This window comes from Labrus bergylta, chromosome 3 (genome assembly GCF_963930695.1).
Source record: "Labrus bergylta chromosome 3, fLabBer1.1, whole genome shotgun sequence".
NCBI lineage: Eukaryota > Metazoa > Chordata > Actinopteri > Labriformes > Labridae > Labrus > Labrus bergylta.
The window spans coordinates 2,202,874-2,230,861 of record NC_089197.1 but is presented as its reverse complement, the minus strand read 5'-3'; the positions used below and the strand labels follow the sequence as shown (position 1 = coordinate 2,230,861).

General features: G+C 41.5%; 1 protein-coding gene across 1 annotated transcript; it reads right to left on the bottom strand.

Moving 5' to 3' along the window:
- Positions 1-79: 79 nt before the first annotated feature.
- LOC109998039 (uncharacterized) lies at positions 80-27,988 on the bottom strand. Its single transcript, XM_065953249.1, has 26 exons — positions 27,861-27,988; positions 25,952-26,046; positions 23,213-23,428; positions 22,909-23,077; positions 21,846-22,011; positions 21,612-21,734; positions 20,471-20,593; positions 18,419-18,458; positions 17,445-17,551; positions 17,119-17,234; positions 15,611-15,879; positions 13,950-14,055; positions 12,725-13,056; positions 10,883-10,960; positions 10,757-10,804; positions 10,609-10,663; positions 8,642-8,732; positions 7,461-7,589; positions 5,416-5,571; positions 5,283-5,337; positions 5,097-5,188; positions 3,634-3,752; positions 1,490-1,779; positions 692-794; positions 286-590; positions 80-195 (listed from the first exon to the last, which is right to left on the bottom strand). The coding sequence occupies exons 1-26, from the start codon at positions 27,983-27,985 to the stop codon at positions 80-82; spliced, it is 3,624 nt and encodes a 1,207-aa protein (XP_065809321.1). The 5' UTR covers positions 27,986-27,988.

Below are 27,988 nucleotides of genomic sequence, written 5' to 3'. Positions count from 1 at the left end.
ACAGACTAATTAAGTTATTATGGTTCCAGTAAACACCTAATATAGGCAATGGATAATACATGAAGATGAAAATGAAGAATCAGTTATTAAAACTTGTTGTCATCATTTTCTGGGAGGAGGAGGGGTCTCTGGATGAGGAGATGTCCGATCGAGACTTGCAGGTCAAAGCGACAGACCACAGGAACACAAAAACACCTGAGGAGATAAAAAAAAAAGGGTTTTAATTCTCTCAGAAAAGGGTGAAGGTGGAGTGCAGACTTCCTGTATGAAGATCATCACACTGACCCTGCAGGGAGTTGAGTATGGTGAACACGTAGATCCCCGGCAGGGAGACGTAGGTGGTGCTCGCTAACCCCCACGGTAAACCCAGCACCCAGCTGAGCCCGATCACCGTGGCACAGTCCTTCCACAACCTGGATCCCTTCTCTCTGTCCATCTTCTGCCTCTCACCGCCCCTCCTCAGGCCCCACATCTTGAACACCACCAGCCCCAGCATGCAGGAGTTACACAGGATCACCAGACACGGGAGAGCCACGGTGGTGATGTAGCTGACCACAAGCCGCTGCTTGAAATCACTGCTAATCCAGCATCTGCAGGTTAGCAACAAAAAAACAACAAAGTCCAAGAACGTTTGAATAACCGCTGAGTTGGACATGAAACAGAGCACAGATTCAAACTCTTGATTTCTTACATGGCTGCTGTTGAGTTAAGATTGTTTTCATCCGTCAGCTCCACTTTGTATTTACCATAGACGCCGGAAATCCCACAAACCACTGCAGTCAGTGTAGGAAGTCCTGCATGAAGACAAGAAACTCAAGTTACTTCAACATGACGTGACAGCTGTGGAGGAGTCGACATGTTCACGCAAACTGGTCACTACAGTGGATACAGTGGATTCAGTTATTTTCACTGACGGACTTTGGATTTCACAGGAGAAAGACATGAGACGCTAAGCAGGGCAATGAGAGTGAGCGCTGTCAGATGGGGACCCATTAGGGAGGTTTCCTACTGTCTTTGCAAAATTTGCACATTTTTGAGCTCCTGCTGTGGTTTAAAGTACGTCAGCCCTCGGGGGCCCCTAAGTGGCCTGTTGACAAGCAGCGCCTCTGCCAATACACACCCTCTACTTCCTCCTGTGTGAGTGATGTCGAATGAGAACGATATTTTTCAACTGCTCTGGGACAATTTCTTCAAGTGGATTCAAAAGTTTGGATTAAAGACAAATAACAAAACCAAACTTTTCCACAAGGTGAGAAAACATGAAAAAAAGACAAAACACAAGCTCATGAAGACACCTGTAATAAACAACAGTTTCTTTGTGTCTCGTCTTGTTTTCTCAATCTGACCCATGTGGTATCAAAAGGATGTTTTTTTTTATTTCTTTGATTTTTGTCTAAATTCATCAGTTAATTCATTCATTCAACATTAAACAGATTAATTTAATTCTTCTTAAACCATTCAAATAAACGTCATCATACTCTTCACTCACCCCATCCCACCACGCTGAGTTTGAGCAGGTATCTCCTGACGTAGATGTTAAACACTCGGACCAGCAGGAGGTACAGGTGGAATCCTTCCAGAGCGGTCCAGGTGAAGGTGGCCAGCAGGGACCAGTGTAAAAACAAACCCAGACCACCACAGACCCAGCCCTCCTCCTCCTCCTTCTCACCCTTCAGCTGCCACACCCAGAAGCAGCACAGCAGGAAGCTGAGGTGGAGGCAGAGCAGCGCTCCCGTTAGCTGCATGTGCACACTGATGGCCTTCTCAGGGCGCCGGCGCCTGGAGAGGAGGAAACAGTTTATCATGATCACTGAGCAGATAAAGGGCTGCATCTGAACAGTCGTGTACAGAGACATGCATCCAATATCACAAAAAACTCAAATTAATAAAAAGGAAACATTTTCACAAAATATAAACTAAACGAAAATCGAAAGTCAAAACAAAATAATGAAAAATCAAACTATTGTAACCTTGAACTGCAAACCTTAAAATAATCTTTTAAAAAAGATCTATATAATATACTGTGTATATAAACCTGAGTCATTGTAGGAAGAATGTGTGACTTTCTGATCCAGTAGATGTCGCCTTTGAGCCCCAGCATAAAAACCAAAACAAACTGCTGTTTGGCCACGCCTCCTCCATACTGAAGCACCTCCACTCACGTTCGGCCAAAGGAGTTATCAATTAGAATGCACCATAATTAAAAACCATTAAGAGCAAGCAGGGGACAAACTTGTCCTTTGCTCGAGCTGCAATCACCTGTGTCCTGCGTTGTTGTGTTAGCATGCTAATGTTAGCGCTCTTTAGTTAGCTCGTAGCTTCACTTTGTTGTGTTAGCATGCTAATGTTAGCGCTCTTTAGTTAGCTCGTAGCTTCACTTTGTTGTGTTAACATGCTAATGTTAGCGCTCTTCAGTTAGCTCGTAGCTTCACATTTCATGTAAACTGACACAGAATGAGCGTGATCTAAAAACTCTTACTAACATCCAAATAATCAGTGAGTATGTTCTTCTTCTTCTCTCTAGTTCTTGACTAAAACAGCTTTTATACACAAGGGGAGGAGCCGGCCGTCCCGTCCATGTAAACACGGCTCTGACAACAACACAGCCAGCGGGACTCGAGCTTCTCCCTCATTGTAGACAGTCAGGACTCAGAGACACATTTACACAGGATGTATAGCTGATATAATAATGTCTAAAATGTCGCACAGTCTTCCTTCAAGGTGTTTCCACATCAGAACACAGTTTTACGGTCTGGCTTTCTCGTCACGTTGGGGTCAAGAAAAGTACTCTTAATTCAATTTGTACTGACATAAAGTTCAATTTTTCTTTCCTGTTTCACACTCGAACCTTAAATAGAGTTTGCGAACACAAGTTCTCATGCAAAGGTCACTTTAGAAAGCCTGAGATGTTTTTTTGTGTTGCGGCCGTGTGATCTATTCATGCTTTCTTTCATTAGTAGTTCATTAGTAGTGTGCGAACATAACATGCTGTGTCCTCACAAAACATTGCAGTTTAAGGGGGCTGCGGCCACATCGGTCAAACTAAGTCAGCGTGAGAAATTAACAGTGTTAAAACCACAGGCTTTATATTAAGAAGTGATCTTGTGGTTGGACTTGTGCAGGAAGAAACACCTTGGGCTCTCTTTTGAAGGTGTAGAATGAAGCTTACAGCGATTTGTAAAAAAAAAACGGGTCGGGTAGCGACGGAGCCGGACACACTGCAAAAACTAGAACGACGTCTGGGCCTTTAAACACACTGAACTCTGACCGGCTCATTTACCTTCTCTCCTCTCATTGTGCCCCTGGTCCTCTCATTATTAAAACCTCCAGACACGCCGACAGGATGGGACAGGATCTATGATAACCAGCTAACCCATGTGATTAAATGATAGACCCTTTTTTTTATTTTGTCTGTTTCTGGATCAGATCAGAGCAGCCAGAGCTCTTTTATCGGCTTTGAGCCTCAAGCTTGAACTGAACTGATATTGACCTGTGTGACTCTGTATCAAGTCAACAACAAAATCGTAAAGAGCATTAAGTGAAAGTCCGGGTTTTTAGTGTGCTGCATTTGGCTTCCAAAAGGTCTAATTCACCTCAGAAAACTGTGAATATGAAGTGAATCCAAACACTCACTGTTGACAAATGTAGATGATCAGACTGATGGTGGTGAAGAAGACGGACAGAGCTGATCCCACGTAGGTGATGTAGCTCAAGTTATCAGCGCTACGTTTATCCACAGAGAGTTCAGGGTTCTGAAGCAGAGAAACATACGATCAAAGTTCAACTTAACACAATGTTTAAGTGTAAAAATCACAGAGACGACAATAAGCAGGCGTGCTGATCACGGCTTTCATCTCATTATATAATAAATGATTCTTTGGATTATGTTTCGATACATACATATCATCCAAAGGGATTCAAATGTTGTTAGATTGTTGTATCAATAAATACAGATTTTTATTCCAACTCAGAAAACTCTTTCAAGTGTGTGATGAATCTGTGACTAAATTTAAGTTGTTCAAAGCTTGATCCAAAGGCGACTGGACTCGTTTGAAGCTCTTGAAAACGTTTCGAGCAGATGTCGCCCCTTGAGCACCAGCATGAAACCAAAACAACTTGCATTGTTGTGTTAGCATGCTAATGCTAGTGATCTTTATTATGCTGGTATCTTCACACTGCATGTAAATTTACCTGAAATGAGCGTGATCTAGAAACACAGTTAAGCAGTGAGTACAGTATGTTATTCTTCTTTTCTCTAGTCCCTCAATTAAACAACTTTTATACGAGAGGGGAGGAGCCGGCCGGCCGTCCCGGCGATGTAAACAAAGTGAAGATAGGACTCTGAAAACTCTGAAAACATCACAGACAGTGGGACTCGGGTGTTACATCCATTGTAGACAGTCATGACTCACAGAGTTATTTTCAGAGGATATACTTGATTTCTACATTTAAGTGTGAAAAATCGCATATAAAGCCTTCATCCGTCGTCTGTGGGTCGTCGGGGTCACATGTTCCACGGTGGGACTGGGGCTTTAGTTTTGAGGGAGAATTCAAAACAGCACTGTAGGTTGGTGAAAGATGGTGTCTCAGACCACCACCTCGGTCAAGAGATGGTTTGTCCACCTTTACATGGATGACTTCTTTAACACCCCCTTCCAAACCAACGGTCTTCCCTGGCCAGGATGGGCACCTCGTCATCTCCAACATCTTGTCCTCAGCTGGCTCTCAAGCTGTCCCCCCAATGTATAAATCCCTGCATCCCTCTTCTTCTAGTCCAGTTACCTTTGGATCAAGCTTTGAATTTACCTGGATGACTGAGAACCTACACGGACAAACTGAAGCCGTGCGTTAAGCTCTCTCTGCATCTACATGTCTAAACGTGTTTTTTTTTTGGCAAGTGAAATAAAAATGTTCAATGGCAGATGTCATGAGCTGCAGCTAAACCTCAAAACAAATACTCCCCCGGGTGCTAATGGGAGTGCAAGCTCATTTGCTTTTTTAAACAAAGTGAGCGCTGGGCGTTAAACTGCATCAGGAGGAAAACAGGAAAAGACATCTGTGCCACCTGCCAAAGACGCTTAGCGCCACAAATTTACCACAAGTACGGCAAAGAAGCTCATGTGGTTGCAGCTGCAGATTGTTTCACTTCCAGTGTTGTTGGTTTCACAGCCGTCTGGGCTCCAATACACTAAAACACAAACACAGCAGGTTCATCATAAAATGAAACTTAGGTATTTATCCAAGAGAAAATATATTGTTTATGTCTGGCATGTGAAGTGAACCTGTTCCATTCCCGTGTGCAGACTCGTACCAGAACACACACGTCCCAGCGTCCACCTGAAACACGTTCAACATTAGAGCAGATCTTTACATGTTTAAAGTGTCATGCCAGCACATCAGCTGTCCTTGTTGTACCTGTTTGTTGTGCACAAAGGTTAATCTGATGGGGTGTGGGAGGTTTGTGACCGACTGACTCCCTGCCCTCACCACCAACACAAACCCCCCCATGACATCTCCGTCTATGCGGGTTGGCATGATTGCTCTGCTCTTACTTCTTCTTGGTTCACTCACCTGTAATGAAAAAAACAAACACCAGAGCTATCAGAGGGGGCATGATGAATTTCTGCTGAGGTTATCTTATTTTAACGTCAACTTAAGCCAAATAACTTAGCCGTATTTATAAGAAGCCTTTAAATTAAGTAAAGTCACGAGGAGAGGTGGCTTTGAGTGACAGGTGGATATTGTTGACGTTTGAAATCAACTCAACTGATTTAGTCACTAAAGCTGTTTTCATACATGCACTCCAGAAAATATCTAGATTATTTTAGAACCACCCTTCCTATTGGCTCGCGCTGAATTTTCCGGAGAATATCCTGCTGAGTTCTCACATCAGCCCACTCGGACTTGCAGCGGAAAAAATACCTGGCAGGAGAAACTGTGTGTGAAGTCTGAGCTGAGGCCTTATAAAACCAGGTCCCTGAGGTTCCTCTGACCAGGGTCTGCTGGTTGTTCCTCGCACAAGGCTAAAAAACCAAAGGAGACTGTGCCTTTGAGGATGTGGCACCTAAACTTTGGAACTGTCTTCCCCCCAGAACTGAGAGCCTTGACCTCTGTGGACACTTTTTAAAAAGCAGCTAAAGACCCATCTGTTCAGACTCGCCTTTGTTTGATCAGTCTGTATTTCATTTATGTGACTGTTTGTACTCTGTTTTTGTTTTTCTGTGAAGCACTTTGTGAGGTCTGCTCTTTAAAGGTGCTACACAAATAAACTTTTACTTAATTACTTACAGCTCCTCCTGGAAATATCAGGAGATTTTCAGGAGTTTTCTGCAAGTGTGAAAGCCCTATATCTCAACCTCTCTCTTTTGTTGTTGGGTCCTTTTGGGGATTTTTCATGAAACATAGAAGTGGAAAGAGTTTTAAATTCCTCAGGACACAAATCACAGAATTCCCATCACATCGACAATCACCTCCCCTCTGGTTAAAAAATGGCTTACACAGAGGGTAAATAGCACCAAAGAGGCTATACTCCCTCAGAACTCTGGAAAACCAACCTGTCTGCAAAGCTGCTCCTGTCCTTCTTTACCACTGCTCTTTAGGAAGTGGACATACTAACAGTGTGGTCTGCAAACTTCTCAGCAGCAGACATGTCTCTGCATTTATCAGGGATTTTTATAAACAGAAATTTTGAGTCAGTTTGTTCTAAACCTATACAAACACATATATTTAAGAAATAACGGATTGTACTGTCACTGTAAGGCCACTTGTGACAGTACAATCTCAATGCAGGCTCACTGCAGACTTTCATCCTTTTCATACTAAACGTGGCGTCACAGTGAGTGTGTGTAGGATGATCCAAAATCATAGTATGCAATTTTGTTTATGTGAGAAATCCCCGGATGATTACTAGACAATGAACTGGGGCTCTTACACTGGCCAATCACAGAGCTCGAAAGCCAGCCAACAAGCGGCTTTAAAGAGGACATATCATGAAAAATCCACTTGTACAGTGTTTGTGAACATTTATTTGAGTAACCTGAGTGTCTACTGACCAACAAAATGTGAAATAAACCCATCCAGTCCTTTGTTTGTGGTCTGCATAAGTCTTACAACACAGAGAAAAATGCTCAGTTTCAAATGTGCTCTCCTTGTGATGTCACAGTGGGATTCTGGTAAAAAGAAAATGTAGACTCTCTGTCTAGCAAACAGTTGCTGACAACATATGCTTGGCTCCTATCCAAACATAGATCTGCTACTACTTAGGTGCTTCGCTCATATAAGGTTACAGCTTCAGACACCTAAAGGTAGGAGTGTTAACACGTGTTAGACAGACTTGAATAATACATTTCACGAAGTTACAAGATTAATGAATTTCATGAAAATTCGTACTAACAGGGATCTAAGGAAGTAAACCTGTCTCGCCATGAGGTCTCCAAAGTTGAGGTTACAGGGTGACTGACCTTAAAGTAAATGCTTTCAATCACAGTGGTCACCAGCAGCACCTCGTCTGATGCAGCTCCTCCCATGCTTCTTTGGAGCGCCGAGGATGGGATGTAAAACCGGTGCTGAGGCGTGAGGCCCGCTTCGATCTTTAAAAAACAACGCACACATAAAGTCCAGTTAAAGTCTAGTTTGATAATACAGTTTTTAATGTAGCCTCCAAAGATAGATAACATCAAGGTGATCAGAGTGCAATATGTAACTCTGACACCTAGTGTTTAAAATGGGTACTGCGGTCTAAATTCTAAACATTGTAGAGAGCTGTCTCCCCCCTCCTCTCCAGAGTGGATGCTCACACAGGTCACCATGTGGTGGACTCTGAAGCTTCAGTGTTTATCCAGCTCTGCATGGGTCTGTAAACCTTTCTGTGTTCTAACCTCTCTCCATTTTTCAAAAGCATCTCCAATATTGATCCTAGTTTGAGCACGTTTCTGCTCGTGGAGCTTATTAGAAACATGCAGAGGCTTTTTAGGTCGGGTACAATCACTTCTATCTGAACCACTTCTCTTGCCCGCTTCCATCACTGCAACACCTGTTGACCTGATAACTGCTCTCATATCTGGCAAACAGAGGGCGTCCAAAACAGCCGTGTGGGGGGGTCGCCTTAAAAGCGCCTACCTTCTGTGGTCCAAACAAATCCAGAGCATTCAGGAGCAGAATCTAAAGTTAGAAGGAGGACATACTGGCTGCTGCATTGTTGTCAGAGAAGCCAGCACTTCAACATAGCATGTTTCCTTAATGTCTGATCAGATAGTAAGATACCTTTATCATTTCATTGGATAGATATCTTACTGATTGGTCCTTTAATAACAATTCTCCATATTTAGAGGCTACACATATATGAATTATATTTACTAATTTAACACCAAACCAAGAAAAAGCATTCATTAAATACCACTTACAGCCAAGGAAAGATAATAGACAAAAACATGTGACACCCCGAGCCCAAATGTACATATATATATGTGTGTGTGTGTGTGTGTGTGTGTGTGTGTGTGTGTGTGTGTGTGTGTGTGTGTGTGTGTGTGTGTGTGTGTGTGTGTGTGTACAATGAAGACGACTACTTTCCTCATTTTTTTGTGCATGTTATATAAACCTGCAGTGTATTTTACCAGACAGCTGGAGAAGAATACGTTCTCACCTCCTGAGAGGAGTTCACTTTCATCCGAATGAAACGGTTGTCCAAACGGCTTTTGGGTCGTTCACAGGTGGCAATCCTGTCCTCATAACAACTGCAAACAACAACAACATTTATAACTCACAGTGAACTGAAATTTGATACTTTTCTTTTCTTTTTTTTAACTTTATCATTGTAAATATATTAAAACTAAATGTTACCATGACTTCCTGTCTGTGGTCTATTAATCATCAAACCAGTACTGAGTCAATTCAGTGTCGTGATACTAATATTGTTATTGGTGTCAACGTCCTCATTTTGTTAAAAAAACAAAAAAACAGACCTTTGACACCTGAATGATTATTCCACAAAGTCTTCTGTGCGGTGGAGGCATTTCTGTGTTTTGTATCACAGTGTGTTGAAATGTCTTCACCACACAGATGACTGAGGTTCTTGATGTCAACACATCCGGTTCTAGGTTATCACATCTAAACCTTTGACATTTGAGTGATTTCCCCCGGAGTGAAGACATTTCGACACACTGCGGTAAAAAACACAGGAATGCAATGACATGTGAATTTTAGTTTCCTGAAAAGCAAACCTCCGACACAATGATGATAACCGGGTTTGCTCACAAACATGCTGGAACTGCCCCACGATTTCTGAGAAATTCAACTGGCAGCATGCGGGCAAAATATGGCCCCTTGACTTCCTCAAAGTCGACTTCAAATTATTTATAAACTTGTGCACACAGACCTACAGAGACATCAGCTCTCACTGAAATATGAGCAGAATTAAGGAGCTGCTTCATCTGAATACAAACTGTTAGAAATAATAATCATGTGTAAGCAGCTCACACTCATTAAAAGAGGACAGTCACTTTTTTTAAAGATAATTTCTGGGTTTTTTGTACAATTATTAGAGAGACAGGACAGTGGCTAGAGTCCGACATCAGAGCGAGAGAGAGAGAGTTGGGAGTGACATGTGGGATAGGAGACCCGGTTCGGATTTCAACCCGGGACGCCTGCTAGAGCACTGTAGCCTCATACGGCTTGCAAACTAACCACCAGCGCCCCCAGGGACAGTCACTTTACATTTCTTTTTAAATGGACTTGAGCTTGTAAGTTCTTTTCTAGTCCATCAGTATTAATCATGCACTGTAAATATGAATGGAGGAAGCCTGAGTGTTGTTACCCATCTGTTCCTGCAGGGGGGCTCTGGAGTCCCATCGACAGGCTGAGAGCTGGAGCTGAGGCAGGTTTTAAGGCTCTTTACAATTGGTTACACCTGCGCCCACCTGTCAATCATGTCAGCTACACGCCTAACTTTTGATAACACGTATTGATAATACGTTTTTGAAATTAAAACAGAGCCGTTAAAATAAAATACCTATTTGTTTTTTTGAACCAGGCTGTAAACATGTTAATCTCTGCTGTAAAAACAGACTTTTTTAGAATGGGTGTGTATGTGACCTCTGGTGTTCCTGGAGCCAGCCTCTAGTGGACACTCGAGGAACTGCAGGATTTCGGAGGTTTGGCTTCGTTCATTCACATTTACAGTCCATGACGCGGACACATCTGAAGGCTGAACCTTCTGCTCATGTGCTGTGAACTTTACAGGAAAAGAAACAGAAACTGCAGACACTTCGGGGATTTCTTTTCTTTCGGCTCACTTTTTAAGGCGTGACTTCCAACTGGTAATTAACCCCTGGTAATAAAATGTTAAAATGTTAAAGGGCCTATAAAGGAACCTTCAGTTGATGTCATTTTGTGCGCCCCCTGTGGACAAATTGATACTTGCATGCTTTTTTTTTCAAGTTATAAAGAAACATCAGTTATAATTCCTGCCTGTCTAGTCGGCTAAAAGGAGAGCTTTAGAATCTGTATCTCTACAGGGCTGTGCTTAAAACATTTCCAGATATCAACTCTCTGTCGCAGTGAAAAAACAGATCTGATCTACAGTTTGAATTCAGTATTCATGATTTGTTATACCCGGTCCAGGGGAGGCCGTAAGTAATACAGGAGCTGATGACATCATCACAGGAATCTAACAAAAAAACAAAAGTGTCATCGAGGTAACAAAGTGCATAAAAGTGATTTAAACACACACTGGAAACATTTCTGTCTGATCATCACTTACTGTTGGAAACGCTGTTCGTTTTTTCCCCAGGATGAAATGATCCTCGACCTTCATGTATTCACAGTAAAGTTTTAAATTCATGAACACAGAGTCATATTTAAAATCAAACACAAACGAACAACTCACCACCAGCCAGAGTCTCGTAGAAGCAGACGAGAGAGACGATTAAAACAATCCACATCTTCTCTTCACTGACGTTACACACTTATGTCAAACATCGCTCTGCATGTTTGAGGTCTGCTTGATGAGGTGATCACCGAGTTTCACATCTACAAAAAACGACACGTTGGTGGAGGAGCAGCTCATATTAACAGGAAGTAACTCATAACAATTGTGCTTTCAGAGGTGTTGCTTTGACTACAAGAGATCCAATCTCTGATAAAGAAACTCTGTATGATGTATTTAACCGTGTTTTTTCATGTCTGCTGTTTTGATTCACTGGGCAGGACTTTGTCATGTGGGTTTCGATCGGTTCTTCAGCAACAGATTTGGAGTTTATTCTATTTAACCTCGATGACTGAATCCCTAATCTTTGAAAAAAAGAGGAAGTTTCCAAATGTAACAGTTTTCCTACACACGCAAGAATAATAAAAAAAAAGTCAAGTCACAATGTTCTTCATGTTGTCTGCTGGTCATGACATGCAGAGGAAGTGAAACCGAGATCATGGGGTGCAGGTGGTCGAGTGGTTTGTGCGCCCCCATGTAGGGTGTACACAGGTTGTACACTGTACCCACACCACCATCCTGTCTCTCCAATAAAAGTCAACAAAAAGCCACACTGACATTAAAACTTTATTTAAAAACACAAGAACAATGTTTAAAAAAAGAACACAGTTTTAATTTAACAACAGCATCCAATCAAAGGTTAGCTTAAGCATTTTTAATTAATCTTTTTAAGTCAGAAAGCACGATTCATATAAAAAGTTAACAGTTAAGAAAACACAGAGAGCTACATGTTAGAGTTTGTCTGTTTCACACAGACAGCAGGAAGGGGAACTAATCAGATTTGAGAGTTGTGTTCTTCGCAGGAGTCGAACTCAGTCTGTCTTCCATTTCTCTCTTCCTCTGCTTCTTTGCTGACAGACAGATCCACAGGAAGATGAAAAAACCTTAAAAAGAGAGAGAGAGACGAATACATTTAAAAAAAAACATTATCAGACATTATCATTATCGACAGCTGATCATATTTAGATAAGTAAACAGGTTCAATAACAGGAGGACTAGCTGCAAACTATAAAACCTTTAATGCTCCCTGTCACATGTATAAATCTGTTCATATATCGGTTATTGTTTATTTAAAGGTCACATATTATTTAAAATACCCTTTATGTGTTGTTCCAATACTAATATGTGTCTCTAGTCTGTCTACAAACCCCCCAATGATGAGAAAAGTCCATCCTCTCCGTCTTCTGCCTGCTCCACTTTTCAGAAAATGTTTGCTCAAACAGGCCGTTTCGAGATTTTCCCTTCATGACATCACAAAGGGCAGTAGCCCCTCCGACAGGTGGGTGACACTCCCACAGCTAGGTGTTTGTTCTGCCCTCTGAGTCTGCCTTCTCACCATAAACAAGGACATGGAGCGAGAACGCCCGAGTACACCCCAAGCCCTTCCAGAGAGGGGGCGTGGTCAGACACAGCTAATTTACATATTTAAAGGTACAGACACAGAAACAGCCTGTTCTGAGCAGGGCTGAAATAGAGGGGTTTATAGGCATGATCAAATACAAGATCAGAGTGGATTTAGAACAAGAAACTTCACACACATGTTTTGAGGAGCTCTGAGACTTATTTAAACTGGTTGAAGAGGAGGAGAATATGTGACCTTTAATCATTGGAGTATTGACGGGATCCTTTAGATTTGATGTTTCGTATTTTTAACTTTATTTTTCTTGCGTTATAAAAGTTGTTGGTTGTGTTATTTTATCTTTATTGTGTCATCAAATAAAAACAGTGAGACCGGCTGCAGACCTTGGGTGGAGTTGAGGATGCAGAAGAGATAGAGGATGGGTAAGTTGACGTATCCTGAGCCCATGAAGGCCAGACCCCAGGTGGTCCCCATCAAGCAGGTGAGACCTAGCACGGTGAGACCCCCCCTGCACGACTCACTCAACCTCTGCGGGTCTCTCCAGGTCTTTCCCCCCTCACCCTCCGCTCCGAGCCTGGACTTGCTCCTGAACACTTGTTTCATCTTGCAGATGCTGGAGGCCACCGCCACCAGTATGCCAGAGTTGAAGACGAATATGAGGGTGAAATAGAGCAGGTTCAGGGAGTAGAAGAAGGAGTCGTCTGTGATCCAGCAGCTGTGGGACAGAACAGGACTTCAGGTTGCAGTTATGATATATCACGGCTTGTAACAGGAAGCTGTGTTAAATACTGATGAATCATGCATAGCAACGGTCTGTTATTCCTAAACAGATCACCGTTGTTAAGAGTAAATAACCATTACTAAGAAAAGCAGACGGTTGCTAAGGGCTCTAATCAAACTCTAATCATATCAAAACCTGAAAGAAGTCCGGTTAATATGACGTCTGTCTGTGTACTGTGGGGAAAAAAGAGAAAGGAGAGGACGGTTATGAAGGTTAAAAGATGCAAAAAATGCATGCTATGACGGGGGAATCTACAAATCTGAAGATGGCACATAACGTAAAGATGGACCGTTACATGGTTAGAGACACAGCAGCGTTTTAAAGACCGCTGAGAGGACGAGAAAATGTCAGCAGACTCCGACTGTGACGAGGCAGAAACACTGAAGCAGGTGCCGCCCTGATTCATGGGGATCTGTTCAAATCGAGTCACTTCACCGGCGGTGGAAATGTTCGGTATTTTGTAGGGAAAATAGTTCAGAGTTCACCGTTGCTATGGACGCAGCTCTGTAGATTCCAACTGACCCCTCCACTTCCATAGGAATTGGTCTATACCCTCATTTCTGTCCATTTTACTATAAATGGAACCAAAATGTGCATTCTGTATCTTGTAGGAAATGTTTGAGTTTGCAGAATAATCCTTTATATATACAAATCATTAAATATATTTTCTCTGTACTCAAGTATAAAGAAAAGGGCAAAAATGCTGAAAGATAAAAAACACAAAATATGCACGAGTACATATACAAAGTGCATGAACTACACATTCCCTGTCTGTGTGAGAATCATTCAGTTTCCGGTCTTCATAAAGTCCTGTAGCTTTCACTCACATGGAGTTGGTTTGGTTGGTGTCAGACATCGTCATATGTGTAACTCCATAAAACTGTTTGAAGTCCTTCGCTCCCAAAGAGACGCCAACGATCACAGCAGGGATCCCTGAGAGTCACACACACACACACACACACGCACACACGCACACACGCGCACACGTGCACACACGCACACACACACGCACACACACACGCGCACACGCGCACACGCGCACACACACACACACACACACACACACACACACACACACACACACACACACACACACACATACACACACAAAGGTGTAAGAATGTATTAAAAAAGACGACCTGGTGTTTTGATGTAAACATATTCCAGTACACAAACATATTGCTGAAACATCAGTTGGCATGAAGGGTTTTGTTTTCCCGTTCCCGTTTCCCGATCCCAGCTGTCATCGGGTGAGAAGCGGGGTTACACCCTGGACTGTTCACCAGCCAATCACAGGGCTGGCATAAACAGCCACACTCACATTCACACCTACGGACAATTCAGAGTCATCAGTTAACCTAACGAGCATGTGTTTGGACTGTGCTGGAGTACCAGGAGAGACCCCACAAATGCACGAGGAGAACATGCAAACTCCACACAGAGAGGCTCAACATCATTGGTGGATTAAAGGCAAATAAGAGAAGACGGTATAGGCGTGGCTTATACACTTTGCAATGCAGCTCTCCGCGAGTGGGGGCGTGGCTTTGGCGCATGCCATGGACACGCCCACAGCATCCCAGAGGAGAGAGAACAGCTACATTTTTCATGATTTTGAAGCTTCATTTTATAAACTTATACATTTTTTTCTTTGCTGAAATTTGGCCTGGTGGTTAATAATACATTCTTCTTTTGTATAAAAAATAAAAAAAATTTTTTTTTTTTTTTTTGGTTTACAGGGACTTTAAAGTGTGCATCATCTGGTTGTCGACGCTTTGAGGTCTGCTTGCGCAATTGTCAAAATGATTATTTACTCAACCTGCTCCTGAGCGCGTCAGAGCCGGATCTGGAATTGTACATTGGTGGTATTTATGATTCCAGGAATACCTGCAATAGCCAATGAGAGTCAACAACCTGATGTTCATTCTTTTCCAGCTCACAAACATGACAGTGAACAAAAACCCAACACAGCCCCGAGCCAAGTGGAAGATTGAAGAAGAAAAAGAGCAGCTAGCGACAACAAGAGTGCTTTCATAACCTCTCATGATGACAAACCACACAGCCATTGTCCTCGTGTTTGTCGAATCTGCACTTTGAAATCATCACTACAAATGTGTGGTCTCACAGTCTGGCACAAGCTTGTATAGTGTGTGCGGTCAGAGGAGTATAATCTTTAACATCGGCTGAAAGTGTCCTTTTGTCTGGTGGTTAACATGAAACTGCGAGGGGGAGGGGGACATCAGTTCCATGAGTAACTCAGTACTTTGAATCTCGGATGTCAGTAAAGGGATGAAAAAGAACAAAAGGATACTGTAGAAAAAGCATCGCATAAGAGGCCATCAGTGGCTCAGTTGTGTTTTTTTCCATCTTTTTTCCATCTTTCTGAAGAACTGAAACATGTTCCTGCTGGTTTATGTTTGTTTTCTTTTTAAGTTTGACTGCTTTTCATACAGTAAAAAGGCAAATCAGCTGACTGTAAACTCTGACTCACCCCATCCAGCCAGAGACAGTTTGAGCAGGTAGTGCTTGTAGTAGGTGTTGTACACCTTAATCAGCAGCAGATACAGGTGAAGAGCCTCTATGGCCATCCAGGTGAAACAGCAGAGCAGAGAGTAATGCATGAGAGCGGCCACGAACACACACACCCAGTCGGGCTCCACCGCGGCCCCCCACTCCGTCAGCAGGAAGGTGGTGTTGAGCAGGAACAGGGCTCCGCTCAGAGAGACGTGGATGGAGATGGAGTAATCCATCTTGTGGCTTCTGAGGGAAGAGACGGGGACACAGAGGGATCTGTTAGAGAGGAGCTCAGTTAGACTTGCAGCTAGCTCCAGGCCCTGAGGACCCCAACTCAGCTCTCTCACCCCCCAGTGTCAAAAAATCTGTCTGGACTCGGTTAAAATCTCCTTTAATGACAACTACATTCAATTTAGAAATGAAGGGTTTGATTGCTAAATGTATCCACCGCTGATGATAGCTAATGAGTTATTAAATTGTTGTTTTACTTTGAAATATGTCCCTCTTGATTCTCACTTTTGTCTTTTTCAGAAGCAGTAAAATGGCCGATTCCTCTTTTTTCTCTATGTATTCAATTTGCTTGTTGGAAAGAAGCCGTATGACAAGTATGAGATCGATGAATCATGTCTTGTAAGGTGCATGGCGCTATGTTTATAAGTTAATCTTAACCTCTGTACTTATGCCACAATCGTGCCGATGATATAGTTTACCTGTAAATCTCTGTAAACTCTCAGGCTGAATTAAGCATGTCAAGTTCAAAGTGCTTCAAAAAAGTAATGGAAGTTACCATCTTCACTAGCAGGATTTACACCTTCTAGGAAAAAGGTCCGTTCAAGTATGCTGCTCCCTCTTCTTGGAATCGTTTGCAAGATACTTTAAATCTTCAGGAGCTGGTTTCCTTGAATCTTTTTAAAGGGGGTCTTAATGATCTGGAGGCAGAAATATCTGACTGTAGATGTTTTAGCTAACTCGTATTGAACCTTTTTTGATCGCTTTGTTGCTGATGACTTATGACAGTTTCTGATGAATGGTTCTTTTTGTGATTCTTATTGATGTGTTTTATGTCTGAAACCCTGTAACTGTGCTGCTGCCTGTCTTGGCCAGGACGCTCTTTTTTAATTTGTAGATTTTTAATCTCAGTGAGACTTTTTCCTGGTTAAATAAAGAAAAATTAAGAAAAGGTTTGGTTACAATTAAGGGATCTAACATTATCTGTCCATACCATTAAAAATCAATCCAAATATGGACAATTTCAATCAATTTGAAATTGAACAACAAAACTTTTTTTAACCAGCAGAGGGTGCTATCTTCTTTTGGCTTCTGTTGATCGACAGCTGTAACCTAACTTTGACGTGGGTATTAAGAGACAATACTCTCGCGCTCGCCCCTCTTGCGCTCTCTCTTTACATATCAGGTATTCATTGTGTTATACCAGTGTTTTTGGTGTTGAATGGCTTGAATGCATAAGAATTTAAGTGCACATACCGACCAAAGACATAAATGACAAGAGACAAAGCAGTAAAGAAGGCGGACAGGCTGCAGCCGATGTAGCTGATGTATGACAGAATCTCCCAGTGGATTTTTGCAATTGGCTCTCTAATCTGCAGAAAAGATAAAACAGTGGTTCCAGTGTGAAAATGACAGGTTAATATTAACTTAAAGTCAGGAACAAGATACAACGTAGTATCTAACACAAATGATGATCAAATACGACTTTAAACAGCTGGATTTTTTGTAGTTCCTGTTTTCAAGGTGCTGAATGACTTGATCTTATGTGGAACAGGTGAATCAAATCGAGTGTGTCTCCTCACCAGCAGGACAGCGAATGGTGTTGTGTGGTTACAGATGCAAGTGATGCCTGTTCCTTTGTCATCGGTTACATTGTACGTCTCACATCCGTTCGTTCTCCAGCAAGTATCTGGAAATGCAAATATCCAAACTGCATGTCAGGCCACATGATGATGTTTGCTCCAACATTAAGTAAGTAAGTAAGGTTTATTTGTATAGCACATTTCACAGACAAAGGTCACAAAGTGCTTTACATCAACTAAAATCAACATACGTGACCAGGAACAATAATTGGCACAGTAAAACGTAGATCAGTAGGTAGTCTGGGTGGACCTCATTATCCACAGGCCTTTCTATTAATAAACATATAGCTGATTTTTAAAAAGACTCAATGGTCTCAAATGCACGATCACCACGAGTCTTAGAATGTGTCTGTGGGCCGGACAGCAGGTGTTGGGCGTTGGACCTTGGTGAACAGGTGGGTGACTACAGGCGATTGAGTTCTGACAAATATTCTGGGGCCTGACTGAATGGCTCTAAAAGTGAGGGTTTAGAATTTTAAGCCACAGGGAGCCGGTGCAGAGATTTCAGTGTGGAAGTGATGTGAGACTGTTTGTTTGACCTGGTGAGGACTCGAGGTGAAAACAGCATCTCGATGACACTATAATATTCTCAGTTGACTGATATTTCTTAAAGGGTGATCAAGCGTGATCTAGAAACACAGTTAAGCAGTGAGTACAGTATGTTATTCTTCTTTTCTCTAGTCCCTCAATTAAACAACTTTTATACGCGAGGGGAGGAGCTGGCCGGCCGTCCCGGCGATGTAAACAAAGTGAAGATAGGACTCTGAAAACTCTGAAAACATCACAGACAATATTGTACAATAAAGAAATACTCTCAAAGTTGTCAGTGAGCTACTGAACTAGTTTCAGTAACTCAAACGCAATGCAAAATTTCATTTCATGCTGTAAGTAAAAAAAAACTGATATGAACCTACCCTCTACATCGAAATAGTTGCACAGTAACTGTGAGTGATTCTGTAAAATACAAAAAACAGAGGTGCATTAATTTAACAGTGGAATATCTCACAGAGCTCATAGTGCATATTACCCATCTATAATATTATGCTCCAAGAATGCAGGTCTGCTCTATTATGGGAGGTAAAGCCTTCAGTTATCAGGCCTGCTCGTGGTACCTACAGTCTCTAAATGTACTATGGGAGGTAGAGCCTTCAGTTATCAGGCCCTCTCGTGGTACCTACAGTCTCTAAATGTACCATGGGAGGTAGAGCCTTCAGTTATCAGGCCCTCTCGTGGTACCTACAGTCTCTAAATGTACCATGGGAGGTAGAGCCTTCAGATATCAGGCCCTCTCGTGGTACCTACAGCCTCTAAATATACCATGGGAGGTAGAGCCTTCAGTTATCAGGCCTTCTCGTGGTACCTACAGTCTCTAAATGTACCATGGGAGGTAGAGCCTTCAGTTATCAGGCCCTCTCGTGGTACCTACAGTCTCTAAATGTACTATGGGAGGTAGAGCCTTCAGTTATCAAGCCCTCTCGTGGTACCTACAGTCTCTAAATGTACTATGGGAGGTAGAGCCTTCGTGGTACCTACTGTCTCTAAATGTACTATGGGAGGTAGAGCCTTCTCCTTTTGGAATCATCTACCGTATTTTCCGCACTATAAGGCGCACCGGATTATAAGGCGCACCTTCAATGAATGGCCTATTTTAGAACTGTTTTCATATATAGGGCGCACCGGATTATAAAGCGCATAGAATAGAAGATACTGCAGTCAAACGTTTGACTGGGGTTGCGTTATGCATCCACTAGATGGAGCTGTGCTAAAGGGAATGTCAACAAAACAGTCAGATAAAGTCAAACTTTATTAAGCGTTCTGACAACTCCGTTCACTCCCATAGTAACGATGTTCAAACGTTAATGTGCATATTAACAATATCTCCCAGCCTTGTTCACTCTTCTCCCAAACATGGAGGGGAACTTTTCCCTGATTCAGTAAACACGTAGTAAAAGAAACAGTCTGATACCACTAAATCAAACGTTAGTGCATTCACAATATAGTAACTCTCGAAATTGTTCAACTTACGTATAAAACGTAGTTTTATACGTAGTGCATTCACAATAACTCAACGTTGTTCAAACGTTAATGTGCATATTCACAATATCTCCCAGCCTTGTTCAGTTGTAAACACGTAAAAGAAACACAGTCTGATACCGCTAATTCAAACGTTAGTGCATAACTCAACATTGTTCAGTTACGTATAACACGTAAAGCTCACTTTTTCAGTTCATTCCCCATCCACGAATACCTCGAATTCTTCTTCTTCAGTGTCCGAATTGAACAGTTGGGCGAGTACGGCATCCAACATGCCCGGCTCCCTCTCGTCATTATCCGAGTCAGTGTCGCTGAGCGCCGTGTACAACCAGTATGGATCAACCAATTAACCAATTGATCCATATATAAGGCGCTTCGGATTATAAGGCGCACTGTCGTTTTTTGAGAAAATTAAAGGCTTTTAAGTGCGCCTTATAGTGCGGAAAATACGATAAGTCAGGGTTGGGGAGGCAAACACACTCATATCTCAAATTGTTGTTTGTACAAGGGGTTGCATTTTTTTTTTTCTTTAAGGTTTATTTTGGCATTTATGCCTTTTTTTAGAGACAAGACAGTGGGCAGAGTCAGAAATCGGGGAGAGAGAGAGAGAGAGAGGGTAGGGAACAGGTTGGACCCGAACTCAAGCCGCCCGCCCAGAGAACCAATCTCCACGCATGAGTCACACACACACCAACCACCATGCCACCAGTGCCGGCGGGGGGTTGAATTTTCAGATAATTCCTTCTTCTTGATTATATTAGCCTTCATAATTACTGGAACAAGGAACACGCATTTAAACATTGTCCACATTCGCTGAAAATTAAATCAAGTCAAGCCATGTTTCATATTTTAAAAGTACAGCAAAATGTATTCTTAAAAACAAACAGACTGATATCGATAACATAAAATCATACATGCACAGATATACTTACATCGATATTTCCGACTTCTAAACCTCTGAAAATCATCTTGATTGGTGTTTTCAGATTGTGAAGTCGATGTTCCCCCAGCAGCTCTATCCTGATGACCATTGACAAGATATTCTCCTGATTGAACTGAAGAGGAGACGGTTCAGTGAAGGCATTAAAGGAAACGACGAGCTCTATGAACTGAACTTGACATATTGATACACGGCAGAAATGTGGCTTGAATGGCCTGTGTGTAATGGATATAAGATTGTGCACTAAGTTAAATTAATAATACATGTTAAAACTAGTGTCTTTCTAAAATGTTGTATATCCTTTAAAAATGCTAAAAAGCTAGTTATAATTTAATGTTAATTCATGCTGCTAAGGTTAAGTTTAAAAGCATATCGGTAATTGATTGGTTTGGTCTTAAGCTTTTGTTATTGTTTTACACTTCCGGTTTTACGCCAGCAGGGGGAGCGTGTTGTCTGAGCGTCATTCATTACACCATTGAATGAAAGCCAGCAACAACGTGTTTGTTTCTTTCTTCTTTATTTCTCCCCTTACAGGTAAGAATACTGGTTAAAAGTGAATAAAACCAAGTATAAATGTGTTGTAAGTTTCCGGGAACAAGTTAGTGATATGTTTTCTATATACAAAGTAATTTCAGTATGTTTATGAAGCAGTTTAAGCATGAATGTGTTTGCCGTGATGCGTGCATGCTAGCTTGAATGACACAGACAGAGCGCAATAGAGACACGTGTAGTGCGTCTACTGAGAGTGTGTAAGTTGTATCGGTCAGTTGAACAATTACAGTTACATGGTACAGTTTAAAGAAATATCACTCTGCAAGTGTGTATGTGTATAACTACTAAAGCAACTAAGAAAGAGTTAAATGTGTTTACATAAAACAAGCAGTAGATTATACAATATTGAGAAATACTAGCCTGTTATATGACAGATGTAAAGGTATTAAACAGTGCATGTATGTTCATCTAAGTGTATAATATTGTACAATGATAATATGATGTGTTATTGCATATTATTCATTACACCATTGAATGAAAGCCAGCAACAACGTGTTTGTTTCTTTCTTCTTTATTTCTCCCCTTACAGTACGCTGTACAGGGGTGTAACATGTGCATGTGTGAGAGGGTAAGTGATGTACTTTGAACTGAGTATTCTCCCTGTAGCTGACCAAACCAACGAGCCGCTTCTTCTGTGGGATGTGCTGCAGGGCGTCAACTGGCAGCCAAATCTCAGGGATAAATGACTTGCTCTGAGGCAGCAGCTACCAACCAGTAAATATAAAAAGATGATATAAAACTGTCAGGTATTCTTATAATAAGCATAATCTCTGCTTCAAGGGTTGTCTGCACCATGTTAATTACAGTTAGGGTACCTGTGGAGCTTCGATCTGGATTGTAGAGTTGGTTCCTGTGAGGTTGAGGTCAGAATCACTGATATTGATCAGATTCAGCGAAAAACTCTTCAGGTTGTGAGTTTTGGAGTCTCCAGCCTCAACGTTGGAATCATTCATGATGTTATGGATTATCTTTTCTTCCAGTCTGCAACAAGACAAAAAAACCTCAGTTTAGAACCAGCCGTTCACACTCATTTTTCAGAAAAAAATCCTCTCCACTCCCAGACTTCTCAAACCATCAATCAAGTGTAAACATGTTAACTTCTACTGTAAAAACAGGCTTTTTTGAATTGGTGTGTATGTGACTTCTGGTGCTCCTGCAACAAGCCTCTAGTGGACACTCACCAGACGTTAAATTAGATATTCATCTTTGAAAAAAAAGATTTTTGACATTCAGCAGATTTTGTAGTCTTAAAGAGGACATATTATCCCCCCTCCTCCTCCTTTTCAAACAGCCCCCCTGTGGTCTAAATGAAACATCTGTGCTGTGCTTTGGTCAAAATATAACATGAATCAAGCACCAGAGGAGGTTTGTGACCCTGTATAAAACAGCTCTCTCAGAACGCTCCGTTTTGGTGTGTGTGTCTCTTTAAATGCAATGAGCCCCCCTGAGTTTTCCCAGTAGACATCACTCCTCTGTAGCGAGAATAAAAATGGCGGACCTGCACAAAAGTTTTGTTCTAGGCTGGAGGTGGAGTCTATGGGTGGAGATACCAGGGGAGGGGAGGGGATTTTTTTTTACCAGAATCCCACTGTGACATCACAAGGAGAGCACATTTGAAACAGAGCATTTTTCTCTGTGTTGTAAGACTCATGCAGACCACAAACAAAGGACTGGATGGGTTTATTTCACATTTTGTGGGACACTCAGGTTACCCAGATATATGTTCATCAACACTGAAGAAGTGGATTTTTCATAATATGTCCCCTTTAATACTTTGTGTTAGAATTAACTGGCATGGTCTGGATCTATTATACGCATAAGGCAATAATGGCCCAAAAGAAAAACAGTTTAACAGAAAACAGTCATTCTCTTATTTACTTTATGAAGTATTTCTTGACCTCAGGAAACCTGAGGAAGATGAGTAGACATGAATCTTTTATTTCGAAGAGTTCCATCAGTTCCCTCTGCATAGCGCTGTCAGTGTTCAGGTCTCTCATCAGCTTCAAGACGAACGTTTTTTCACAAAGGTGTGCATAACATTCGAAATCTGAGAAGAGAGAGAGGAGTCAGATTCAACCTGCAGACATTTAAAAAGTGGAATGTCGATGAAAGAGCCAAAGCTGATTAGTAGAGCGCTGCAGGTACAGAGACAGCAGTCTTACCACAGAGACAGTAGAATTACCTCGTCCTATGCTGTAATTCTGATGTGAGGGAAGTTTTTCCAACGTAGCGTTGATGCAGTCAGAGGATCCATTGAACACACTAGTTAGATTTGACGTGCATTTTATGATGCAGTCCATTTTATTCAGCGAACAGATATAATGGTTCTTTATGCTATCAGAGACGGTGACATTTGTTGACTTCATCTCAACGGTTCCATCTGAAATGTTGAAACAAACTAAAAAGGAAAGAGACAGAAGCATATCCTGAGTCACACGACATGAAGATAGCCTCTCTTTTCTTTTAGTATAAACCATACATAAATCTCCGTCATGATTTTGATATCCTCGCGTGCTCTTCATACGTGCTCGTACGTACACAAACGAGCATCATCATCGGCCCGAAACACTGGATATTTACCGGCATAATGTTTACAGAGGAGGTAAGTGGTCATACCAACCCAGTCTCATGTCAAAATGTGTAATACCTACGTTGGTCCACAGATAGTATTAATCTGTCAGGATTATTTTGTTGAATAAAATCATATAAATCACACAAACTGTACAGTATTGTCTTTATGTATCAAGGATTGTTACATGTTATAGTTTATAATGTTGCTAATATGCATCGATCTGTTCCAATCGTTTTATTAAATTTGGTTGTAATGAAAGACATCCATAAAAATGCAACAGAAATCGTTATTTATTGTATAGGAGTTTAGTTTGATGTCTAGGGTCTGATGTAACCCGTTTTAAGAGCCGCGAACCGAACGTCCACTTCCTTCCGGTTCGTTATTGATAGCGTCCATAGCAACCACCATAGCAAGAGTAGAAAACGTAACAGTTCAACGTTTTTCTATCGAGACCTGAAAGAATCTTCGTAGAAACGAACAAACTAAAGATCATAAACATAAACCGAACGAAGATTATGAAGATACAATGTACATTTGTCGCCAGAAAGATTATCAAAACGACTTAAGCCTCAAACTATCTTAAAATATTGCATTTTCCACCGAAAATAGAAGGGATGTCCGCCATGTTTATTTTTTCGTCTGGGGAAAACTGGGCAGTCACGTGACCTGAGGTATGCCTATACAAAAGAATAGACAAAAGGAAACGTAGGCATGTCACAATTTTAGAGCCCTTATTGTGAAACTACTACGTTTTGCGCTGTGGACCAACGTAGGTATTACACATTCATGTGTCATACACATGTGAAAGTCTGTGAAGGAGTCTGTGTGTCTGTATTCATTCTCCATCCTACAAACGACAGTCTCTGCAGGCACTGGCTGAGAGCGTGAGTGTGTGATGAGTTTGTACTGTTGATCTCTGTAAGCGGAGCGGAGTGAGGAGGACGTTGAGAACGCTCATAAAATGTCACTTCCTGGAGCTTTTGTGGAAAATACGACCCGGGGAAAAAAATTTATACAGGCAACACAGATTGACAGTGAACATCTACTTTTTCACATCAGTTAACCGTTCACTTATTAATGGGCGATAAAAAACGATTTATATATGTAAAAAGTTACATATTGAACCTTTAAATATCATGATTTACTCTCGTGTCATTTGTTTATTCCTTGTGCACAACACATGCATGGCTTTATGTGACCTTGATGCGCAGTTGACAGATAGAAAATGACAGAAACTTTACTGACTTGGTGGATTATTTTGAGTCATGTTAAATCAGATAAATCCAGAACACTTAGGGATTTCTCGATGATGAAGGTTCACCTCTTTAAAGCGTACCAGGGCCAAGTAAGTGGAGCAAGGAACTGATCGGAGCACTCACACTAGTCAAACGAACTGGACTTTAGGGGAGAATTGCCTAGTCGCGTCCTTAGTCTCACCTGGGTTTGTTTGCCCCCCCTGTCTAGTGTTTCATCTCTGGGTTTCTTCCCTTACTGTATGTGTCAGTTCATTGTCAGTCTATCCCTGCTCTTTCTGGATTGCAGGGTTGATTTTCCTCCTGGCTCCTTGTTTTTTCAGTTTTGGACTTTGAAAGTAAGTTTTTGTATTTGAATGCCTTCATTACATTGATGAGCGAGCTAGTGCTCCAAAAGTTGAACTATTTTCAAGCAGCAAAAAGAAGAAAAAACTGCTGACATAGATGTTTTTGAACGTATATATTTTCATTTTTTAATGAAAATGGGGACGCAAAAATAAATAAGCCGTTAATGGCTGAAAAAAACCTCAAAATAATCAATCTACATACTTGTAAAATAAGATATTTTTATTTGGTTTATTTGAATATTTAAGTTTTCAATTTCGACAGACCAATATTAAAGGTTCTTTTAAAAAAGGTTTTTGTAAAACTGAAAGAGCTCACTCTCAGATTTGAGTTTGTTGCTCTTCTCCTTCAAGCTGTTGTAACCTTTTAATTTCTCCGAACGGGGGAATCAATAAGGATAACTTTCAGCGAGGTGATCGGGCACTAACTACCACCTGACGTCCCCGACGCCCAGCCACCACCACCGGACTGTGTCGTCCCTCAAACACCGCCGACCTCGTTCATGCAAGGCCTGCTCCGACCTCCACCACAGCAGTGAGGAAGTGTGGACAACAGGAACGTGAGGAACACAAAGGAGAAATCTTTCCTGCATTTTATCACATATGCTCTTTTGTAAAGCGTCTCAAGATTTACTTTTTTGAAAACCAGATGATGGTTCAATTTATATTTTTCAGTTTCTCTTGATTTTTTAGTCAAAATAGCTGTAAAGATGTGTTACTTTTTCTACTACCAAAATGAAAAGCAAGCCTACCCTCATCACTCAGCAGCAGTATGGGCAGTCCAGGCAGCAGCAGCAGCAGCAGCAACAGCAGTAAGGGAACCATTGCACGTCCTCTGGCTGTGAGACTGAGGGAGTAAATCAGAGCAAGAAGCTTCATACATGACCCCCCTCCTGCATGTGAAAGCAAACATTGGTTATTCCTTTCCTGGTGTTTGGCAAACTGTTCACACAAGTACAGACTCATGTTTTAAGTTCCTAACAATGGCATACGAGGCAGGACAGGCAGGTCACATCTTTACCAAACTTCTTATCAATTCATAAAGTCAGGTCAAGTTTATTCGTACAGCTCGTTTAAAGCACCCGATTTCACCAAAGTGCTGCACAGACAAGGAGCAAAAACAACAACAACAAAGACAGACGTAAAATATTGGATTTTTTTTAACTTATTTCAAAGGCTCAGGTGGGTTTTGAGTTGTGCTTTGAAGGAATTTAATGAGTTAGCGCCTCTGATGAGGGGAGGCAGTTGATTCCACAGACGAGGGTCTGCACCTGAGAAGTCTCTATAGAGAGAGTTTCAGTAGTCCAGACGAGTAAGTATAATGAGTAAACTAAATATGAAACTAAAAGGTAGACATGCATGCATACATTTTATTTACTAATTTTCTTCTGTGAAACGAGTCATTTTTAGTCATTTATTCGAGATCTAGATTATTTATGTCCCCTCGTCAGTGTGGTCAGTGGCAGGATGGCGTGCCGTGGTCACCAGAATATTGTTTGGTTTCCCAGATCCCAAAGAAAATGATCCCATGAATCAAGTGAAGAGAAAACAAGCGTTGCTACAGCACCTCCAGATGAAGTCATAAATTCATCAGTTTCATTGGGAAAATCAACTTTTTAAGACCAGAATTTATTCGTCTTCACAGGAATTAGGGGAGAAGATAAATTGCATGGAGTCTTTTCTTTCACTTCTTGTTCTTATTCAGCTGCCTCCCTATGGACCCAAAAGATGCATTCAATTCCCCGATAGTGAAGAGAAACGAGGGATAAATCATCCAGGTGTTAACATCCCAGAAAACAAATTCATAATTCAAAACATTCCCAGTTGAAATCAGACATACCTGTGCTGGCTTTTGAATGCTAAAGAAACATTTTTGTTATATTTCTTCAGTCAAACTGAAGTCACACCATTATCATATTATATTTCCCCAAAATCAGTAAGTACAATTAGATTTTGATTGATTGATTGTAGTTTACTCAACATATCCAGTGACTATTGGTATCGGCTTATTTTATCTCCGATATGCGCCGAGAAAATGAGATTTATTCACCAGTCAAATAGCATTTCATTTGAGTTTCATTGTATCACACTAGTCGTTCTCGTTCACCAGCAGAGGGCGCTGTATGGATTACAACAAGCATCATGACTCTCCAAAATGTGACGAGCGGTGACGCACGTACATGCACAGTTACTTTCCAGTTGAGTGACCATCTTGTCTTTGTTAAATATCTTTTCCACAAGTGTTTGCAAAACTGCATTTGAGGGATCAATGCAATGAATGTGTCCCATATCGGCCTAGTTTTTAAGACACCTGAAATTCACAATATTTACAAAGTGTCATGCTTCTTTAACAGCTCAGTATCAAATTGTGAATTTTGTATTTTATACCAAGATTTGCGGATAAAATCTGTGGGTTTGAATCCGACCCCGGCCCTGCACGTCATCCTCTCACTCCCTCCTCCAAGCACATCCTGTTTCTCTTCTGCCGTCCCATCTTATGAAGGCAAAATGGCCCAAATTGTTACTTACTGTTAAAAAGTTTGTTCTTCTAAAGCACAACTCAAGCTTTTCCTTCATAGCCAGCCAGACACCAAACATTACATCCTGTATGTTGTCACAGATGAGACAGTGAAACAGAAAATATCACCAAATCATACTCACCTCGAGTCTATTAATCCAGTAAAGTAATGAAACATAAGATGACAATAATAGCAGCGCTCTCCTCTTACCTGTGAAGCAAACAGGACGAGGCGGACACACTCAGGCCAGCCATGCTGGATGAGCATGAG